This window comes from Lathamus discolor, chromosome 5 (genome assembly GCF_037157495.1).
Source record: "Lathamus discolor isolate bLatDis1 chromosome 5, bLatDis1.hap1, whole genome shotgun sequence".
NCBI classification, from domain to species: Eukaryota; Metazoa; Chordata; class Aves; order Psittaciformes; family Psittacidae; genus Lathamus; species Lathamus discolor.
The window spans coordinates 47,687,962-47,711,470 of NC_088888.1; the positions used below are offsets into that span (position 1 = coordinate 47,687,962).

At 36.4% G+C, this 23,509-nt stretch overlaps 1 protein-coding gene across 4 annotated transcripts in view; it reads right to left on the reverse strand.

Annotated features, from left to right (window-relative positions):
- Positions 1 to 23,509, reverse strand: part of ADGRG6 (adhesion G protein-coupled receptor G6) — a 109,446-nt gene that overhangs the window by 13,063 nt on the left and 72,874 nt on the right. For all 4 annotated transcript variants that reach the window (XM_065680701.1, XM_065680703.1, XM_065680702.1 and 1 more), the window contains 12 exons: positions 21,553 to 21,695; positions 20,743 to 20,857; positions 18,653 to 18,714; positions 16,979 to 17,186; positions 16,329 to 16,494; positions 12,933 to 13,073; positions 9,113 to 9,229; positions 8,073 to 8,118; positions 6,181 to 6,287; positions 3,338 to 3,465; positions 1,768 to 2,036; positions 186 to 300 (listed from right to left, as the gene is read on the reverse strand). In XM_065680701.1, coding sequence (XP_065536773.1) covers positions 186 to 300; positions 1,768 to 2,036; positions 3,338 to 3,465; positions 6,181 to 6,287; positions 8,073 to 8,118; positions 9,113 to 9,229; positions 12,933 to 13,073; positions 16,329 to 16,494; positions 16,979 to 17,186; positions 18,653 to 18,714; positions 20,743 to 20,857; positions 21,553 to 21,695 — 1,617 coding nt within the window. The remainder of the gene's footprint in view (positions 1 to 185; positions 301 to 1,767; positions 2,037 to 3,337; positions 3,466 to 6,180; positions 6,288 to 8,072; positions 8,119 to 9,112; positions 9,230 to 12,932; positions 13,074 to 16,328; positions 16,495 to 16,978; positions 17,187 to 18,652; positions 18,715 to 20,742; positions 20,858 to 21,552; positions 21,696 to 23,509) is intronic.

A 23,509-nucleotide genomic window follows, 5' to 3' on the forward strand; every position in this document is an offset into this window, starting at 1 on the left:
AGCAAATTGCCAGAGTATTTAGCATGATACAATAATAAAAATACAAAATGACAGCTTTGCCAGGCAAGGAACTTTTCCAAAGCATCTGACCAATGCTTTTCTTTCATACTTTTCTTTCATACATTCAGTGCAATTTCTTTCATACTTTAAATGCTAAATGGTAGGAGATTAAAAGAAATACTCACAAGTCGTCTCCTCCTTGTCCATTAGCATCTTTGCCATATAACTGTTTGCCATATACATGACTCGCACTTGTATTAGCACTTGCAAAAACAATTGCTATCACCAGAGCTGGCAAACCTGTAACACAAGAAAACCAGCAGCTTGCTTTCAAATGTCCTAAAACTTCAAAATCACCATGCAAAGCCAAATTACTGATGTCTCCACACTTATTGCTTTAATACAGAATATCCTGAGGTAGTTCTGTCAGAAAACTGCCCAGAGAAGTAGAAGGAAACAATTTTTCTTTCAACTAGTAATTGAAGAAATTAATGGGTATTAACTGAATAAGCCTCATAACATTCTGTAAGATAGAAAACGTTATTTTAGTATGCAATATGGAAACTAAAGTAAAATAATCTCCCTTAGTTACCAAATTTGAAATTGTATGCAGGCTTTTATAGTGAGAAGAAGGTTAACAAACTATTACAAAAATGAGATGTAATGGAGCGATGATATTGGGATTTTTTGGGGGGATCTTTTTTCATTGATGCTAATGTCACTTCATTACTCTGGAGAACTGGGGAATGTGAACTTGAACCTGTAGTTTCTCCACGGCTTCTCTCAACTGTAAATGTGTGTTATGTGTGTGCATTATTTCTTAATAATAAGGTAAAGGGAATATTTTGGTAAAATAGACAGCTATATAGAAGAGAACTCTGTGCGGAGTGGTACAGCTCACACAAAAGAAATGTACGTTTCCTGACATGCCTTATTTACATGTCTTATCCTTGCTATGACAAATCAGATTCAAAGGGGAAGAGGTTAATTTGCTTTTCCGACCACTCAGTCCTTGTCCTCTGCTGAGGCTGCCAAAGAGGATGCTAGTTGCCAATGGAAAGACATCAATTATCAGCTGGACTGAGGTCAATGCTCTAGCCATGAGGTTAATGGTTTTGTATTGTGCTGTATTATTTCAAACACAATATGTGCATTCAAGCAGAAGGCACAGATTCCTGATACAGAAAAAAAAAAAGAAGAATAAAAGCATTGCTGCCTGGGCCTCGCAGTTATTTTTCAGTATTACATTTTCCATTTCAGTCCTGCTGTGTACACTGCTTAGGGCAGGCAGGATCTCTCTGTGGTTTAAACACAGTGCTGAAGCTCAGGAACTTTTGTTTGTTTCTGATTCTGCCATAGTCTTGTACTTGTTGGGAAGAAACTTTAAGTTGGATTGAAAGCCTTTTGAAAGTCAATGCAAAGATCCCCACAGGCTTTGTAGTAATTGCAAGAGTTTCTGAATTCATTGTGTGCCACGGTTCTCCATGTTTGATATGACACTAATATTTCCCCTCTCTGGAAAGTTTGTTTGGTCTCCACACTCCTCCCTGGGCTGTAAGCTGCTCCGGATAGGGGGTTCCAGTTATGGTGTATTTGCACAGAATTAATACAGAGGAATTCCATAACAGAGTGGGTTTACTGCACTCAGGTACCACTACGTGGAAAATGTCACACAGATTTCAGTTCTGCTCTGCATTTGTGACAGACATTTTATATAGCATCTCTTCAAAATATATGCTATGTAAATATTGACGCTACTGAACTCACCCCAGCCAATGATGCAAAACTTCAGTATGTATCGCCGTATATATGTGTTGAACACTTTCACCAGAGCAATGTACATGTGAACAGCTTCCAGTCCCATCCATGTAAAGGTGGCCAGAAGAAAAAAGTGCAAAAGTGCAGCTACAGCTATGCAGAGGCCATCTATGTCAAAGGATGCAATCCAACCATCAAGTAAGAAGATCAGGTTAAGAAAGAGCAGGGCTGTGCTCAAGTTCATCAGGATTTTGGATGGGTAATCTCTTCGCAACTTCCTAATGAGAGAAATACAGGTGCATATGATTAATTGGCTTTAATCACCCAAGCTACTTACTGGGATTTGCTGCTATCTGTAAGCTTTTATGGCAATAAAGCATAGTGATGTGTACTTCTGTGTGATATCTGTGCAGGCTTCTGCTGTATGTGATGCGGGAAAGCTGCTACTTCTTTGGGTCCTTAATAAGCTAATTAACTGCCACAATATTTTAGCAATCAATTTATTATTAAGCACCCTTCAAATTAAATATAACACAATGTGTTTTGTACTTTAAGTGAAAACCAGAGAAAATTAAAAGTACACTTTCAAAATACAGCTGACCAGAAGCTCATCTGGTAATTTACTATGTAAATCTTTACTTAATTTTTGGAATCTTTAGTTCAGTGCATAATCTTTCCTGTTTGTTTGGGGTTTTTTGTTTGTTTGTTTGTTTGTTTAATAGGATTTAAGGAATATTGAAGATCAAGTCAGTTTTTGCTTTTAACTAATACACATTGAAATGTATGAACTGAGGGCCAAGCCAACAACTTCTGCCACACTGGAACAGAATGCTATACCATAGGTAATGCCATAGGAATGCAATCATTGGAGATATTCAGAACTCAGAAACTCCTTTTCATCCCCTAGCAAACTATCATTCTTTAGGAGCTACTCTGTCCTGTTTTGTTACACACAGAATGGCTCCTTTGTGTTGATATGACTTCCTTTTCTCTTTTTACTGTTCACAGTAATGTACCACTTCAAAACTTTTGGATTCCCTTGTGTCACTTTCACATTTCAGCAGGACTGCTATTGAAATTGTTGTAACATTTCACAATTTATATTAATTTTATTTCTCTTTCCACTTCTTCCTGAAGGGCTCTAGAAGGTAATTGGAAATTACATTCCATGTAATGTAAATGTAAATGTAGCTGGAAATGTCTCTCTTTATACTTAGGACTTGTTATACTCACACAGGTAAGATTTGTTTTGATTTTACTAAAAGCCTGGTGGAGGATTTTAAAATAATACATATCTGTCTAGACTCTAGAAGATTCTGTACTCCCCAAAGTGAAAATTTTGAGACACACTAACCTAAAGTTGAGTCTCTTTCAAAAAAAAAAAAAAAAAAAAAAACCCACCCAAAAACCACAACATTGTGACCATGACTTTGGAGGCTTTTTTTTTTTAAATTATATATATAAAAAGAATAATTTCCTTTCCTAGACAAATAAACCACACTAACCATACAACTAATTTATTTTACTCATCACATCCAGATACCTCATTTATGACCTTTTTCACAGAACTAATACTTACTCAAATGCAATATATGTCAGAAGAGTTGCAGCTGAAAATATAGCAGATATCCCACAGCCTATGTAAGTGATAAAGGTGAGGATCTTGGTATTCTGTGGGTCTATTTGTGTAACGGTTCTCTGAAGATCCTATGTGAGAGAGGAGGAAGAGGCATCAGTTACAGAAAACACCTCTTGGTAATTAGTCAAGTAAAATTCCAAAGCACTTTGGCAATACTACCGTAACCCTGACATGAAGGTTCATGTTTACTGAGTATACTTAGTCTATAGTTGTTACACCTCCCACTTCCTTCCCATAGCTCTTCAAAACATTGTGTTTTAAGTATTAGAACTGCTGGGATCAGCAGATAGACAGAGTCTGATACTGATCCTTATAATTCAGTACCGGGAATTGAAATGTTCTTCTCTGGGAAACTCTCCCCTTTTCAAAATTTTTAGTTCCATTGCTTACAAGCAACACTCTAAGAAGATGCAAGATTTAAGAGAATGTAATTTAAAAGTATTCATACTAAAATGTGCAACATTCTGGGAAGTTTCTGACATCACTTCTCATTATTAAAGTTCCTGATCATCTATGGGTGAAACCAAGGGCAAGATACTCCTTTTTGGTCTTATGGTCTGTTTTGACCTGCAAGCTATAGTCATAAATAGAACGGGTCAGAAAAAAAGTGACAAAGACAACACTTAAAAAAAAAAATTGGAAATGAAGCAGAAACATCCTGAGGATTTTTTTTCCAGTTTTCTGTCCAACTGTAATTGCCACATAGTACTGTCTGAGCATAAATGGCAGTGTTATTTCCTTTTTTAAGGGCAAGAAAAAATGAGACTGTTTGGATCTATATCACTGTGGAGTAAATGTGAGCAAATACTAACACATAATGGTGTCCATTTTACAGTAGCTGTCCCTAGGAAAACTATCTAGCAAAAAGAATAAAATGCTCCAAAGACTGCATTCTTTATAGGAAAAGGAAGAAGGAAGTTTCTTACACCCTGTCCCAACCTTATATGACAGTATGTATATACAAGAAGAGTGTTATTTGAAAACAATTTAATATCTAAATTAAAGTCAGAAAAGATTATTAGAATGGAAAAGCAATTAGAAGGGTCAAAACTATGTAAAAATCTACTGGAACACAGCCCAGATTCAGAGAACTTCTGCCTTATTTCAAAGTGCCACAAAAGCATTCGGAGAAGAGAAGGGAATCATTGACTATACACTAGAGAAAGCCCTTTTTTTTCTGTCTTCGAGGATGAAAAGTGAAACAAGACTACAATTTAGCTTGCAGAAAGACAAAAAGCATGTGGTTTTTTCATATCTACGTCTGAACCTGACATGAAGAGAGCAGCTCTATTAGGAAAGATCTGGAAAGCCAAAGCTGAAAAAATCAGTGCATGGGGCTCCCTTGTTCAGTTAAGTCAAGTTCTATGTGTCACTGAAACAAGTTAAATTAAAACCCAAATACTTCCAGTAGGAGCATTATTGTGATCAAGAGCAAACATCTTTTCTGTAGGTATGCTTTAGAGGCCAAAGAATGTTCATTTTAGATGGAAAGAAATGTTCCAGACCGCTACTGAGCATAAGAATATCTCCACATGTTAAGACAAGGTAACAGTATTCCCTCTTTTTAATGCTGAGATTTTCCTCCTCTCAAAAAGACTTCATGTGCAAATTGCTGGAGACAGCTGAATGCCAGAAGAATTATGCTACTGTGGTTGAAGTGCTCTGTACGGTTCCCTCTTTCATCTCCCTGATAGGCTATGCCCTGCCTATCTCAGCCACCCTGTCTGGAGACTCAGTTTAAGGCTCTGAGAGAGTATGAGGTACACATATTATATAAGCCCTTAGTGAGCAGCCTTTTTCCAGGAAAAGGCTTGTACTGCAAGGCATCCCCAAAGCTGATTAAAGCCATTTATAAGAAAACAGCAAATACAGGTTTACACATTTAATGAAATAAGGTATTGCTCTATACTTTTTGGCAGTAGATACATATAAATCTTGTCAGATTTGCAACCTAAATTTATGAGGGACGATTTGGCCTCTTGAATCTCAGGATGAAAGGGAATTATTGTTCTCCCTTGACTTTTCATCCTCATTAGCCATTTTACTGACTCTGGGACGTTTTATCCCCCTGACTTTTCCCTGACAATGTGAGTCTCTCTTTTATTGTTCTGAAAACAGCACCTGAACTTTTTCTCCTATTTTTTTTTCCTGCAAACAACTTTCCCACTTCCCTGATCTTGACATTTCAAATCTACCTAGACTTCATTCACTTCCCTCTTGCTACATGTGACAGCTGCATGTCATTTTTGTCAGATTAGATTGTTAAGAGAAACAACAGGGACCCTTACGACTCATTAAGATAATTTTTTCTGTTTGACTAGTGGAAGTGCTAGTATTGGGCTTTAACTTTACAGTCTATGACTTTCTTTTTCACCGAGCCTTGTCCCAGCTTTGAAGTAGGATGGTACAATACGCTCTCTGTATTTTCGTATTGCTCAGACGTCTCAACACCAGATCTTTTGTGGCACAGTATTTTTAAAATATAGAATACTCTTACGGGCACAGTTTATTTTTTAATTCTAAATATTTAGACACTTGTAAAGAACATAATATTAATCGTAACAATAACAGCAACAACATACTTTCATTGCTAACTTTATTCATTACTTCATTCCTGAGTCCTTATCACTAGCTATTTTGTTATGAAAAAATAACTTTATGACAATAATGGGGAAAATTATGTATATACCAAATAAAAAAAAAAGTGAGTGCTCTTGACCTAAGACAAAAACTGCATTGCAGTTCCTAGAAGAGGTAACTTAGTCAACAGTGAGTTTGCCTACCATTAGGACCCCAAAGTGTGTGAGGTGATTGCATAAGCAAACCGTCTCATTTTCATTGGATTCTGTGTCCACCTGGCAGCCCTCAGGGTTCCAGCCACCACTGCCACCTGTGGAAATCAAAGAGGAGAAACTGTACTTTCCCACAAATTCATGTCATTCTCTCTTCTAATACATTTCTTCTCATTTCATCTTGAACAAATGCTTTCTCAAACTGAGCAAGTGAACATAAAAAACAATCAGGAGAGAAGCAGGTGTCAGATTTCCTAGTTTCTGCAGAGAATCACACCAGATGAGTATCCCAGTAACGGACCACTGAGCTGAAGCAATAGATGAAGATCTAAAAGGTAGGAAGCTTTTTTGATTAACGAGAGATGAATGATTCTGCGGATCACTCATTAAAACACAGCTTTTTTACCCAACAGGTTTTAGAACTCCTTTTTACCACACTGACATGATGTCTGCACCCACCTCTCTCCTACTTATATATCCCCAGGCATATGAAAGCATTTATGGCCTGGAGCAGAGGGTCCCACCCTTCCTCTCTGCAGCATGTAATGCACAAGGTCAGAGTGGATAATCCCAATGATCCTTTGTGGCCTTCAGAAAAAACATGAAGTAAACAATCCCCTACCCACCCCACCTGAAAAGGCCATTCTGAAAAATAAGTAGAAATATCGTATTTTTAAAAATAGAAGGGTAAAAAGTAAAATTTGTATTTCCAATTACTTCTCTTTTCATTTTTTCCTGCTAAAACGTAAACTAATTTTGTGAAATAGTTTGTATTCTCTGAACTCTTAGGACATTTTTGCACAGCTCCAGGCAAAACTCAGCAAATTACCTGACTGGCTCTATAACTTTACTCCAAATTCAAGACAGAATCTCTCAAAAGACTGCAATGATGTTCCAAAAACACTTAAAAGCCTCTCCCATTCAAGCAGCCACTAGAAAAACTTTTCTCCCTGTGTGTTTCTTCTTTAACGTCCTTCTTAAGTTTAGTTTCCAAACTAGATTCTGCTCACCCACCCCTCCCAACCCCTCACCCCCCCCCCCCTTTTTTTTTATGCTTCTGCATTCTCTCCAGTTCTTCTGTCGAATTTCATGATTTCAAGTAAAACTTTGGATGGTTAATTTTATTTCTTGCAACACTCTGTACTAAATCTCTCCCCTGGGAATCCTGCAGGTAAAGACAGTTATTTCTTTGCTTTATTTGTTTCACTGTAAGGAAGAGAAATATCTCAGTAGTGATCTCTAAAGTAGAAGGATCTGGAAATTCATCCCAGAGAATGACTTTGTCTGTGCAAAGAATGAAGAACCTGAGCGTAACATCACACATGGGTTAGACAGTAGCAATGAAGAATGGGCTAAAGTGCTGTCTTGTTAATGTCTCCATATGGGACCTCATCATGCTGGACTGCCATCCATTTACAGGGTGGATGAAGTTTGTGTAATGCAGTTCCTAACCTTCTATGGAAGAAAAACGAGCTTAAGATTTGTAACAGGCACAATCTCACTATTAAATAACACAACATATAAAAAATGATCAATTGAAAATATGGCTAAGAACCATTCATTTGTGTGAGTATCATTACTTTTTTTAATTAACACATACAGACAGATCAGTAAGAAACTGCTATCAGATAGATACAGAAAAGTAGAAAAACTTAATTTACAAATTTAAAATGTTAAATAACATTAAAAATGTTCTAAAAGTATATTTAACCTCTGCTGTAGCAAGCAAATGTACTAACCAGAAGAAAAAATACAATCCAAAGATTTCATTGAATTCTGCAGGGACTGATTAAGAAGCAAAATGGCCAAGACTGTGACCAATTTTAAAACTTAAGACACTTTTATTCCCCACATTAAAGAAAATACAGTAATTTTAAACTTACCATTTTTGTTCATATCCCAGAAGACGCAGGTAGGCTTAGGATCTTCCTAAGAAAATATGTAAAAGTAGGCTTTGTATACGTCTTCAGAAAAGCCTTATGAACATATACATTAACAGCAGAAGTTTTACTACATATCTTTTCATTAAATGAGCAGAAGACTAAATATCATTCGGATTCTTGAAATTTTGTCTACTGGCAATTTAAAACTTACTCTGCTAGAAAGACACAGCTGCCCAGGTTATAAAATCTAGGGCACTGTTTCTTTGAACTATTCCTTTTCCACATCCTCAGAATAATGAAGTTTTATTTTCTCAATACAGTTACCCATGAATATGATGTCTTTACAGAGTCTAAATACTTTTTACGGTTCACTTCCTTAGGACTTTTCAGTGAATCCTCTATGTAACTGGCCTAGAAAACGTGCAAAAGCCTGCTGAATTTAAGGGAAGGTTGTTTTGCTTGACAAAATAATAATTATAATGAAACGCAAGATTAATCCAAGTTAATCAAACTGTGAAAATCACAAACCAGGCTCTCGCTATATAAACAGTTTTCTTAGGTACTGCATTTTAACATCTTAACATTCTTTCTTAACTTCTACAGTGCTGTCTCTTTTGGAATAGCTATTGACAACATGCAGATCAGAGTCAAGCTCACATGTTTTTTAACTGAAACAGTATGTAGGCAAAGGTTGCATTTGGCCTGTATTTCCCTAAATTAATTATAGTCATCTTTTAACAACATGGGTCTGTCCATTCTTCCTTTGATAAAAACCACATAACAACAAAATAACTTGGGGAACTATTAAAAACGCAATTCATGCTTGATCAAACAATTTAAGTCATTCTAAAGCTGCAGTGTAATAAGTCATATCCCTGGTCACTGGTTGTGAACGTGTTCATGAACAGAGGCGTTGCCTACAGTTAATGGCACGGAAATTGTCTCTGAGTGGCAAAAATCCATCCAAATGAATCAGGCTATATGCTTTGCCTATACATAATCTGCATTCTTGTTCCTCTGAATGATGAGTCTTGTTTTACCTGAATTTTGGTATGCTTAATTGTAACTTTCACATAGTCCTGAAGATCTTGAATGGTTATGTTTCCAATACTGCACGCCACCACAAAACTGGTCAAATCAGCAGGATTTTCTGCATCCTTTGAAAGATTCAGAAAAATATAATAAAAGCTTACATAGCAGATAACATAAAAGCCAGAGTAAACAATTTCATTTTTACAGAGTGCCAGAGTAAGTAAGTCATCAGCATTTCTGCACTTTTAATCATGCAATATAAGAACATTATGTTTATAAAATCAAATTATGGGTTTCCCTCATGGAAGTTTCCCTATTTTCCGTGTAGGTATAAACATATATAGGCACAATTATTCTTGAGAGGTTAGAAGGCTTAAATTCCCTTTTTAATCATTATGCCTGATGCCAAAAAAAATTATAACTTAAACAATGCAGCAGATAACAACCCATGATATGATTAGCTCATTTCCCTAAACAAGAATGAACTAACTTTCTTATTGTCAACACTATCCTTTTTGGTAGATGCAAAGTTTTTGAAGCATAACCTATCTTCTGTGTATTGTTGCTGAATCATCCTCCATCTTAGAATAAATGACTAAGAAGTAGTAAACAAATTCAAAACAATGTTACATACTGTAGGAGAGAATAATACCTATAATGTCTTATTTGATGGGAATTTAAATAAAAGGCTGATGCTGCCAATAAGCAATACCATTTCCAACCTGCAGTGAAAAAGTACCAGGTTCAGAATCTTCAAAAATATAAGTTTTCCTTGGAAACTGATGTTTTATTAAAATGGAAGTGCTTTGGAAATCCTATATTCTTTTGATGAGCTTCCACTGAAACCTCATAATTACATGCCTGGTTGGCCTTACGGTTACTGCCTGTGGCAGATCTTAGGTAAAATAATCTATTGCCACTCACTTTACCTCCAAAAATCTGGGCTGCCAAACTCCTTAACCCCCCGATTCCTTCAGTCTAGCGGCTTTGTTAGCCTCACAAGATGTCAGATACCAGCTCAGTACTTGGCTCATGATACCCCACCAGTCATGAGACACAGAATACCTTCAGTTATTAAGTGCACACTATCCTGAGAAGAAAATTTTCTTTCTTAAGAACCATATCCAAGAGTTTTCAAACACAGTATTTCAGATTATACAGGAGCTTTGTAACATAATTTCCTAAAAACTGAAAAATTGCAAAGAAACGAAAATGAAGTTTTTTAGACAGTTCTTGAGCATTCAAACAAGAGAAAACCTCTTGGCTGCCACCTAAATTTCAATATTCATCAGTCCTATGGAAGCCTTTGTACAGATTTCAATGGTTTTTAATGTATTCTATCTCTAGCAGATAAAAAGCATAAATTAGTATCAGTTGGTCCCTTTATAATATATTATTACTTGTCCTTACAAAGGAAGAGAAATTAGGTTTACATTAAAGTAGAATACAGATAACTGCTTATTTAGCTATAAGGCTGTGCTCAGCTCAATTAGGGGTAAGCTTTCAGCTAGTAAAATACACAGAGGTACAAAGTAAAGTAATGCTGAGGCTAGTGTCAATGACGTAAACCTGGTCTAGTTTAGGCAATCAAAACAATTCACATATTTATCATATTTGTACATTATTTTCATAGCCTCAGAACTCATAAGGATGATCCTTTCAACCAACTTTACACATGCAAAAGGAAGATGTCTAGAAATGAAATATCCATTCCAGTGTTTCTTAACATAGGCAACGACAGGGAATTGGTATGGCCAGCGCATAATATATCTTACCTATTCTTTCTAAGTATCTAGGTTGAATATGGGTTGCTGAAAAATATGTGTCCATTTTATGAGGCTTTAAAGTATCCTGTCTAGTCTCCAGCTGCTACTGCAGAAGATCTCGCATCTCTTAGAGATTTATTGTCACATCTGTCAGCCAGTAAGTAGTACCTTTTACCTTGGGGTGTTGCAAATTGCACCCCTTTGTCTGATGCCTAGTTCTGCACCAGGATGAGATGTGTCACATCTCAATGTTCTTAATTCTTTTCCATCAAGTGGCTTTGAAGGAAATTTACGCACAACAGTTCAGGCATAGGTACATACATTGAACGCACCTATGTTTGGTGAAATGCATCCTACCCTGAATATCTTACATCAGCTTTTCATATAGACTTACAAGTAACGTAACAATCATATTTTTATGAATGACAAGATAAAACTTACTAGTATTTTCTCAGTTGCAATAAAAAAAAACCAAACAACCCTCGAGTGCTTTAAAGCGGGCTGTTTCACTGTTATATTGAATGCTTCTATGAAATACAGCCAATAGCATTGGGATTTTTACTTGCAGCTGTAACAAATATTTATGAAATACTTTTATACTAATGGAAAAAGTTATTGGGTTTGAGATGGCATGTACAATTCTATGATTCTATGTGGATCAATTTATTTTTAGGATATATGTTTAGCCTTTATTTACTTTTAATTTACTTAATTTTTAGATTTACCAAAATGAGATTTTTACACATTTTTAATCAATTACATTGAAAATGTCAGCCATGAATAGTTTGAAAAACACACCAAAAAAAGAAGGAATTTAGATGCACATTTTCATGGTTTTTGCTTTCCAGTGATTAAGTATCCCTTAGAAACAAGTTCAAACCTTTAAAGGACAAATTCTGACTTTGTATGTTTTTATGCCATTATGACAAGCCTACATCTGTAGTCTTCTGGGTTTTTTTGATTAAATATATCCATCCTGTTTTTATCAACAGTGGCTGAAAATGAATATTATTTTAAATAGTTAATACTTAGGGGTGTATTTCAGAAGGCAACTGAGGGTCATAGGTATTTTCTTGCCTAGATTATCTGAAGAATCTGGATACACTGCCAATAAAAACGATAATATAGGGACAATACAATACTACAGAGTTCTGCGGATGCACAGGAGGCAAAGTTCACTTGAAATACTAATGGGAAAACAAACGCAAACCTTCTGAGACTCAGTCAACAGTTAACTATGAAACAATGTTTCCTTCTTAATTAACTTTTTTTTTTTTTCAAAGTATGTAAGTTTTTGATTGTTTTTCCAAGCTGTGAACTCTTCCTTATTTTTTTCACAACTGCTATGCAGGAACTATTTATAATTAACATGTTCGGACCCAAAGGAGAAAAAAAGTCAAATGTACCTGAGATCCCTTGGCTTTCAGGTACAAGTAGTTATCCTTATCCCATATTGAAATACAGTGTGCTTATGAGAGCACATATGTGGAAAGAATAGTAGTATGTATAGAAACAAATGTTTGGCTGATGACCATCAGCCCAGAGTTTCCAAATGAATGTAAGTATTCAGGTGGATATCAGGGCCAACCAACTGTTTTAAGGAATAGAGAAAGAAGAGTACTTGGCAGTGTTAAATGCCAAATTCCCTTCCGACAGAAAAGAATCTGGCTCCACTGAGCATTAAGGACTTATATTAATACGTTCTAACAGAAATTATGCTGTTTAAAAGGCCTTGCCACTTTACTCTGAGTCTAAGCAGCTGGGATACAGTTTTCCATAGATTACCCTGAGAAAAAGTTTATTTCACATGTGACAGGAATTTGCGATCAATCAGTTTGCAGTCAATCAAACTACAGTCAAAAGTTGACTTTAATTCAACTTCAGCAATGTGACTACTTCGTCACTATGAACATAACACTGTCTCTAGTGCCTACATCTGCTATCACCTTCTCATTCCTGTAACTCATGAGATACCGTGAAATGAATACACTACAGGAAACTTTCAGCAGCTGGCTTTGACTCACCCTAACTGAAATTCACACACAAACACATTAAAGTTTACCTGAAAAAGACCATTTTTGTTGAAGAAAGTAAACTGAGCCCTGGATATAACTTCAAACTCATCTTGACTTAAATTCTTCAGTAAACTTGGTGGCAGAACAACAGAAGCGATGGCATTTGTCTGATCTTTGTCAAAATCTATCTGTTAAATAAAAAGAACAGAAGAATATGTTCAAACAAAAACGAAACCATCCATTTTCCACAACTGGGTTCACATCCTTACACAAAGATATCTAAACATGGGGCTAGAAGTTACCAAACTAATATGACCTGTACCTATAAATAAATAAAGGCCTGGGAGGTTTTCCTATTCTTTCAGCATGAGATCAGCCTTCTACAAAAATGTATTAGATAAAACCAACAAACAGAAAACCTCCTCCACTGCTATAATGATGATTTGGAAGTAATGAGATGGCAATAATAGCAGTAAATAATTTTCAGTAACCTTCAAGATGTTTCTCCTCATACCAAACAATATTGAGAAAAGAAAAATAAGTTCTGAACCCTTCTTTCTTGAGTTACATCATTTGATCTCCACATCTTAATTTTCTTACGAGCTTTTCGTGTTTCTCTGTTAGAGAAGGGAGATCTTACAATAATGATTAGCATCATCTCTCTGTGTCTGTCATGCTATGTAGCACAAAAAGAAAAGACAGCTTCTGGCATCAATATAAGCTTAATCTATACCTGCAAAATGTCAGACAGCTGAAAGCCCTCTATGGCATAGGGATGTAACAAGTGACCAGGAAAAGAATGAGGATGCAAACTTGCATTTCATCAGCTACCAATAAACACTTCTATGACTGCATGCTCCTCCTTCATGGCATTCCACCTTATCCATCAAAAGGGGAGCAAGCTATCTCACAGTGGCTCTATAGAAAAAGCGATTAAGAATTTTACTGTGATATAAGGAAACTCGCAATCCTGAGTTCTCCAGATGCAACCTGATCACATATGTATACTTCTCACAATCAGTCACAGGATTCTTAAAGCACCAATAGCTAATAGAAAGTTAAAAGCCATAGGCCAGATTTATTTAAGTTACAAATTTTCGCAGTTTTACTGTGAATAACAGGCACCCTTGAAAATTAGTAATAAATGGCTCACAGATATCTCCTGACATGGCTAGAAGCAGTTGAATAAATGTTTTTTAAAGGATAATAGTACCACATTCAACAGAAAGTCTGTGTGTGATAAAGTTGCCCATTAGATACAGTCTGCAAATAGAATGGAAGAAGCTTCTATAAAGTATGGATATATTACAGGAACAATTTAATAATATGAATCACCAAAAGCTAGCTTAGTCAAAGGTTTGGCAAGAAACATAAAAGCACAGGGGACTGAAATAGAATCTTTCCAAATCGCCATGGACACATTTCCTTAATATCTACTATAAAAAATAAAATAAAATAAAAAAATCTGTAAACATTCTGATATACAGCTAGAAGAGTTGAATGATCCCTGATGAGCCTGGGATAGGTCATCACATCACTGGTGAAAAACCTGGGCTTTCACAAGGGCATCTCCCTCCAGCAGGGGTAACAAGTATCTTTCTGACAGGCATGGAAAATCTAAACGGTGACCCAGCTGCTGCAGACTTTTCTGGGAGGAAGGATGCTAAGAATTCTCAATTAATCAGCTGCTGGAAATGTGGAAGTCTTAGAACAAACTCATGTTCCAATAGGAACATTATAAATAATTTGACGGAGTTTGGATTCTATGATTATTTAGACAGTGCTGTAATAAATTATTCCAGGGCAACAAAATTCCTGGATGTCCTCAAGCCACAGATGGTAATTCTTATTATACATGCGAACATCCCAAACCTGGCTTCAGAATTTTTCCTTTCCTTTTTCCATAAATACAGGATAAAATCTGGAGGAGAAACATTCCTTTGATAATAATCAAAGAACAATCAGCTATTTAGCTTCATAAGCTATATAGCTTCATGAGCTGAACAACAGTAGATTTACAATCATTAAAGATTTCTAATAAAATTGATTCAAAGAAATTTTACCCAAATTTTATATAAATATAAATATGTGAAAACTCGATTACATTACATCCATTTGTATCTATTCAAATCAGTATTTGAGTTTTGAGCCAAGGTTTATATACATACTATGTAAAAGGCCTGCACCTTATAATGCTACTACTACTTTTTCTGGCACTTTCATTACTGTTTTTTATTTTTACAGTACATAGTACTTTATAAAATGATCAGACATATGTTAGGTTTGTTGTCTTGCCAATTTGCAGCAGGAATTTTGTTTTGTTTTGTAAGTTTATACTCCAGTGATTAGTCTGTTTTCATAATGGCATAATGGCATGTTTTGTTTCAATTCAGCTTTGGTTCCTCTTTGAATTTCTCTTTATTTCCTCTACCAAGTGATGGTTGATTTTTTACTTTTTCTGTTTAATCTTTTTTGTGCTTTTCTCCAAGTGAGGCTCATCGCATTCGAATAGTTAGATTCCCAGGAAACTGAGATTACATTACCTCTGTCATAGACTTCTCATATAACTGTGAAAAAAAGACACCACACTACATTCTAAAAAGCATTTAGGTGCCATAAGATGCAAGCAGGCATATAGTAGAATTTTAAAAGTTTCAGCACCTTATTGCTACTGATTTCAAAAGAACCTTTAGAAAATTCCAGTGGGTGCTCATGTGCTTCTCAAATGCTATTTCATAGCTTTTAGATGTCTAGGCTTTTCTATTTGTGAAAAAAAAAAAGAAGAAAAAGTATTTCTGGGGTGATGACAAATATCTTAACTACAGCAGCCTGTCTAGATACTGTAGCACTAGAGACCATTCTGCATTTTGTGTGATAAGTAGTTTCTTTTCATTTTTCATATCTAGGCTGGACAAACTCCACATGAACATCTTGAACTACCTCAGACATTGCCAATGGAACAACCTATGCGTGGACAACTGGATCAGCCTTACATTCCTGTTAGCAGTAGGTGTTTAAACTCTACTGGAATGTTGAAGACCTATTTTATCTGCAGAAATCTACACGTAAACACCTACAGTTAGACGTCTTAGTCTAAAGCTGAAACGCATCAATGGAGTTGTCTGTTAGCGTACAATGGGTGGTACAGCAGACTGTTAGAGACTATTTTCCCTTTTCATTACTAGAACATAAATACATAAAAAGGATATAGTATGTCCTGGATTGTAAGGAAAATACTTTTTATCCATATGGAACATGTGACTTTATCTGTGTTTCCTGTCACTCAAAGAAATACTACACTAATTTGTTTGGATGATTGCAGGAAAGAGGAAATACAAAGTAGGGGGAGAATTGGGAATTGTAAGTGGTTTTATAGAAAGCACAGTAAACACACCTGAACAACAGGCATATTTCATGTTCCAATATAACTGCTTGCTCCGTACCTGGAAATCAGATGCATTATTCTGTGGACTGACACTGAAAGAACCACCTCTGAAGGAAGTCGAGTTTATAGAAGACACTCCAAGTGCGAGGTTTCGTGTTGAAATACTCATGGATGGTCCAGTGAATTGGATCTTTAATGCCAAGGTGTCAATAGTTTTTAGAGCTCTAAAACCAGAAATAAAATTATTATAAAAACTGAAAACAGGAAAAGAAAAATACTATGCTCTGTATACTCTTCACATTTAAGATGATCCTTTTACTATTGATGATGCTTCTATCACCCATTTGTGTATTCACAAGGAGACACTCAGGCTGTAAATGTAGGCATCTCTGTAGAAAACAGAAGTTTTTGATTAAGAAAAATTATCTGACTACATATCACTGGCCCTGAAATAACTTTCCAGCAATACTTAGATCTATGCTGTGTCATGTATCAGGAGAATCCCATCCAAACACTTTATCTTTGTCATGCACGTTCATTTTAGTACAAGAAGAAATATTTGTATATGTAATGTGGAAAATTATTTTTGATCGAAATCACAAAAGTTTGATTTTTGTACTGAGGTTGTTTATCTATAAATAGAAGGGTGAATCCTTCCAACCTTGCAGGTTGCTCTAAAAACCTTGACTTAAATGCAGAAATACTTACTCTGAAGATGATGCTGCCAGTACACTGTCTGAACTGGTTAGAATATTGGAAAAAATTGTCACCACTGTAGAACCCAGAGATTCGTCAATTTCTTCATCGTTCACAATTTTTTTGAGCTTCTGCACAACATCATTTACTTTGTCTGAGGTTAGCTGCTGCCCTTCACCAGTGAGATTCAGAAGCTGATTGGCTATATCAGCTGCATTTTCTGTAAGAGTAAAATGAAGTAAAAAGAGAAGATAATGTATATCAATCCTGAAATAATTCAGAAATACACATTTTTATCCTCATTGTTGAAAGCTACAGCATGTTTTGTGGTACTTGAAATGAACATAGGACTTTATAATTTTAACAAATTTCTATTTTTCTGAAAAAACTGTATAGAACTTGCTGTCCTCACTGGCTAGGTCTTTCTTGCCTTAATTTGATATGAGTTTGCAAATGAGAACTAGTATTGAAATGGCTGATTGAAAGGAAAGAAAAGGGAAGTAAGGAATAAAAAGCGCATTTTCTCTCTTTTTTTCCTTGTGCTACCCTTTTTCTTTTCTTTTTTTTTTTTTTTTTTTTTTTTTAAACAGTTTCACTTTGAAATGAAACAAATGCATTCAAAGTCACTATTACTGACAAAGTATTAACTCTTCTAAGCTTTAGGGAGAAAGTCTGATCACATTCCAAGTGTTTCAGTTCTTTCAGAAGGTCGTGCTTATACTGGGTTGGCAAGCACAACACAAAAGCATGTTTCTTGACAAGAATCTTCCTGGTAAGGGAAGTTTGACAGTTTACCCAATGGCAAAATATCAGAGTAAATCACATGTTAAACCATAAATTTGATGCCACCTGGCTAGAAAACTAATGTAAACACTAAATTTTAAAATATAAAAATATTTGAGATTTATTGGAATTCACTTGTAAGATTTTGAAAGAAGATCAGGCTTCATTAGTTTGCAACCAGCTGTGTTTTTTTTAATGCTGTGTTTTATAATATGGCTTTTGCTACCCTTACTGTAGAATATTCATTTTACATGAAATAATGGTTTCCTATAGTCTGACTGCAAGTACTCAATCAAACAAGTTAGGTAGTCAGGCTCCCTAGGACCCCTCTATCAGTGAGGGTGCTTCTTCAAGAAAGCAAATTAGAACAGGAGCTTAGTGTAGGTGCTCTGAATTCCTTAGGTGAGTACCATTCTCTTCACTAGCTCTGGCACTAAAAAAGGGGGCCATAAAATTGTTGTCTATTGTTTTATTACTCCTTTAAGGCTAGAACAACACCAAGGGGTATTTTGCAAAGTGAGAAAAAATCTGAAAATTTCTGATTGCAAACCCAGTGAAAAGAGTGGGAGTCTTTCCAATGGCACCTACAGGCACTGGAAAATTTAGAATTTATCTGAATCTGAATATCAAGCTACCACCTGCCTCAGTTCTTGCTGAATTACCTTTAGAGTTTGATTTATTTCATTGATTGGTATCCAGAGCTTTTCATGGATGGGCTGAATTCAACTTGGTGTACTTCCCCAGAGTTTAAGTATTTTATATTTGCACTGACTTTTTGGAAATATTTTAAGCAATCCAGCATAAAGGAATATATTCTTCCTTAATGTAACTTCATTACAGTAAGCAGTAACCAAGGTCTACAAAACTATTCCTTTAGCCAAAGACCAATATCAATATACACACCTGTGCAATTTCTAAGATCAGGCTGGCCCCAGTATGATGTATAATTCTGCAGACCCAAATAGCTAAAGAGGAAAAAGGACAAAATTCACATGAAATACAATAGCGTGCATTACATAAGTTTTTCATAATTCTTCTATAGGTGTCACAGTGGTCCACTCTTCTCAATTCACAACTGTCCCAGCAACATGGCCCCTAGTAAAATGAAATATATATGCTTGTCAGTGTAAATATGTGAACAATTAAGTAACAGTGCTGAGACAAACCCTAGTTCTTTTGGACAAATTCCCAGATGATTGCTATACTGATTTGATAGACTGCATTAGTAGAAATTCTGGCGTTGCATTTCAGGAAAGACTGAATTGTTGACAAAAACTACTGTGCCCTTATTATGACCTTATCAGATGCTGTTTCCATAATTTCCATCTGATACAAATGGTTTTGATCAAGCTAATAGCAAGCTGCAAGAAGAACACGGACAGGAGCTATGTGGAGATACAAATTTATGCCACCCCTGAAAACTGGGGCAAGTCACCGTCAAATCCAGGTCTCAGGTGAGGGTCACATATAAATATTTCTTTCAAAATGCTTTTTAAAAAAGCCTTACCATAGCAAAATACCCAGATATGGCTCCAAAATTAACCACACTTTTTCCTCGGTTTTCTTTAAGCACAGTCATGTTATCACAGCAAGGCAAAGGCAGAATGGAGAATAGGAAAAATGTATCCTTTCATTCAGCACGATATAATAAAGTTATTCCTCCATTGATTGACTTTATTATAACAGCACACTAGCTAGTAATCTTCCACTGTGGGAAGTACAGGATTAGAAGAGACCCTTAGAAGAGCTTCCTCTTCTCTCAAAACACATCCCACCTGTACTCCGCATTATCAAAACCTAGTGGATGCAGAGGCAAGGAAAGAACAGCACAGTACAGAACACATATTTATTTTTTTTTCATGAGAAGTGCTGTACATGGGCAATCAAAGGTATTGTGCAGGCCACACATGAACAATAAAGATAAGCAATATGGGGCAGCAAAGGCCAGAAGCCTTAAGTTTTAATGATTCTGAGGTTCTGACATAAAACCAATTTGACTTCTGCACTACTCACTCTACAACAAAAGTTGGTCAATCAGGATCCAGCAGTTCTTGTATAAGATTAAGAGGCTGAGGAAGTGAGTTAGTTACATATAATGCTGGTTGCTTTCCTGTTTGGCACAGATGCTCAAAGCTGATTCATATCCATGTTGACATATTGTTTTCAAAAAGTAAAAGATCTGGTCTTCTCAGAACATGTTCCAGATGTAATGTGGGCAGATAAGACTACTGTATTACATGTAATGGTGATCATCCTAAATACTGAAGAAATTAAATAATACATCATAGCCATGTTCAAGGCACTGAAAGGAGATCAAAGCCATATTGTTTTGGTAATATATCAAAGGAAGTAATAATACTACCATTTTACAAATGTGAAATAGAGCTACAGTGTCTAAATATTACATGCTCACAAAGAAAGCCCACAGTAGGGAAAATTTATGCTAAACCACGTGTTTTTAAAAACACAAGTTTAAATCTTTAAGCATAAGATTATCCCCAACTTCAATCACGACTAACTACTGGCAAAATGCTTGCTTCACAGAATTTCTTTTACTTTCTCGTAATGACACGAGAGGATCCGGATTAAACTAATTACACCACTCATAATCAAATTTTGTTGAAATTTCATATACAAGTCAGATAGTAGTAGTTGAGAGGTAGCAAATATTAAACTTTGGTTTCAGTAACATAAACATCAAGACTAGAAGAGGGCAGTTTAATTCTGTATAAAGGTGCTGTGTTTATAGTCACTTTGAACATGTATTACTTGTGGGCCTCAACTGCCCTCCAGAAGTGGTAGATGAGCCTTATTTTTTTCTTATCAGTGAAGTACATACTCTTACTGTACACACATAATCTCTCACAGTATAGAAATCATCTTCCTGGAATACAATACCAGCCAATGACAACCATTATGTAGGATGCAGTTTAACTATATAACCAGAAAGTTGCATTTGAAGCTCTCAGCTTCTTAGGTATTTGAAAACCTACCAGGTTCTTGATGCAGTCTGAACAGAGCTCCCATGGCATAATGTGAAGTTGGTCACAGTTGGTCTGGTATCTGGCCAAAAATAGTTTGGAGGGTTTTCTTCTGCTAAACATTTTTCTGTAACAATAAAAGTGTATCAGTGTTACTGGTAAATTTCCTCATCGAATGATCTTCCACTTCTTCCTCATCTTATCACCCAGTCTACAGTGCAAACCTGTCTTTACATTAAATGCTTGGTTGCTATCTACAGAGTAGTGGCAATGGACAGGGCCACAACAGGGGACAATATAGTGCTGCTGCTTGAGACAAAGGATTGAACATGCATGCTGCGCATTCCACAAGCACTCCACCAGCCCCCACCTCCTCCCTCCCAAAGGAAGGGCAATCGCTGCAAGAAGTTGAATGGTAGAAGATGAGAGTTAAAAGGAAATTGATTAAGGACAGCAACTGGCAGGAGCACAAACAACGGGGTGGAGGAGTGGGCATGAGGGGCCTTGGAGGTCCAAAATGTCTCATTAAAGCTCTGGCTATAAATCATTCTTTTTATAAGAGGACCTGTCAGGAACTGTCCCAGCCTCTTTGAACCAGACAGCAAAACACTGACTAAAGCAATCTGGACAACTGTGTCTGTGTTAAAAGAGGTATCCTGAGCACAGCTCTCTGAAGGTTAGTGGAACAATGAGGCTTACAGGAAAAATTTGAAATTTGAAACACCCATACCGCTTGGCAATGTAAGATTAGTATAGCACAGAAAATGCTTACTTATGGACAAGCAAACAAAATCTGTTGTAGCAAAGCCAAAAACTACCTACCCACTGGATCAACATCCACAGTATGAATCTTATATCCTCCTTCCATGGTCCCATTATTACTTATGAGCTTCTGTCGGATGTCTTCCTCTTCTAAATTGATGTTGTTGGTAGAATTATAAACCAGAAGAGCCAAAACCCCAAAACTGCAAGGAAAATTATGAGTGTTTGAGTCAGAACAGCAGAGGCCAAATGTGTGGAAATAAAAATATCTGACAAACTCTGGTTTTCCTAGTATGGAACAAGTATCACCAAGACAATGTTGCTCATTATCTGTAAATTACTTTTTTTGTATATATAGGGCCATGAAAAAAAAGTACATTTAGGAAATTTCATCCTCAAGTTACCATTAAGAAGCATCTCATCAAAGGAGCTAAGAAATGTTTTCAGAAGATCTAGATTCTTTTAAAAGGTGAAAGCATAAAGCTGTGAGTTCTAAATGGGCCTTAATTAAATTTAAAAATCTGGTTGCTGATGGCTGAGGAACTTCAAAGCTGATTGATCCCACCTTACAAAACTTGGGAAAAATCACCCAAGAGGGTCTGTCTTTTCACTGACTGCAGAAGACTGGAAGATTAACAAAGAACAGATGTCTACATTTTGATGTAGTGAAAAACACCCCGACACACTTCTGAAACTTTTAGTCCTAATTAGGGAAGTCTAATTACTCAGATGAGTAATTCAAGTTTGAGCAGCAGTAGCTGTTTTTGTACTGTAGCCCACTGCTACTTTCTTGGGCATAAGAAGTAGTTAAAAGTGCCCAAGTCTCTTTCCTGTGAGAAAAATAAAACAGTCCCCACCCTTGTCCAAAAACATAGCTTTTCTGGAAGGGAAATAATGAACAGAAAAAAGTTCTAGCAGGACACAGGAAAGAAGCCCAGAGTAGAAAGCTCAAAAATTTTCTCCTGGTACACAGAAAACACATGTTGGAGAAGAGAATGTCGGTACCCAAGAGCATTGCTTGGCTCTGGCTAGTAGAAGGTGACGCCACTCAAGCATGGAACTTTGGCTCTTCACGTTAGCCAAAATGCGGAGAAAAGGAAAAAGCAAGCCTCCTTCGGGTTGTCTTCATCATAGCCTTGCCCTTGGGTACCCAGCAGTCTGAATAAAGGCAGACCTTCGCAGTGTGTGAGCAGTTCCTTGCAGCCTGGGAAGTGGCAGCACTGTCAGCACGCATACAGTGAGCAGGGCGCACACCAAACAGAGCTGCTTTCACTGGTGGCACCCAGTGCAAGAAAGCAGCTGTGAGCTAAAGGGTCTTCAAGTCTACCTGAAAACTAGAAGAAAAAATCTGTATGGGTGCTGTATGGGCTGGTAGGGTTTTCAGGTACCTCTTCCTAGACAGACCAGGACTTCATTTCCAAAAATCTTTCAGAAGGACATCCCCACCATAACAGCTCAGAGCTGCACTTTCCAGAGGTGCCTAGTCTGGTACAGTATAAAACTACAGCTTTGTGTATAGATGTTGCTGTTAGATGGCAGATTGAACCCTCTTTCTCTCAGACATAATTCTAAAAACTGAATACCTCCAATAATTTTGAAGTACTATCATTAGTGGAATGACACTAAGAGCTGGCATTAGAACAACCTCTCAGTCTAGGAAAAAAACTACAAATGAAAAGCAAAGCCCAAACCTCATAAAGAAATCCCGAATGTGAACTAAATACTCCACACAATTCACTGTTGCAGATGTAAAGTAAATAAAATATACACAGTCCCTGGTTGGAGCCTTTTTTTTATTTTTTGTCTTGGTTTGGGTTTGTTTTTTGGTTGTTTTTTTTTGTTGTTTATTGCACACCAGTACACTTTCCTATTTTCCTGCCATATCCACTGTTTTACTGGTAACATTTTGCTGGAGAAGAAGTGAAAAAGTGACAACCTGCTGGCTTGGCTTGTTATTTCCCAGTGGATGTATTTTAGCAGAGAAATTACAGCTATCCCTGGCTAGGTCACTCCTACC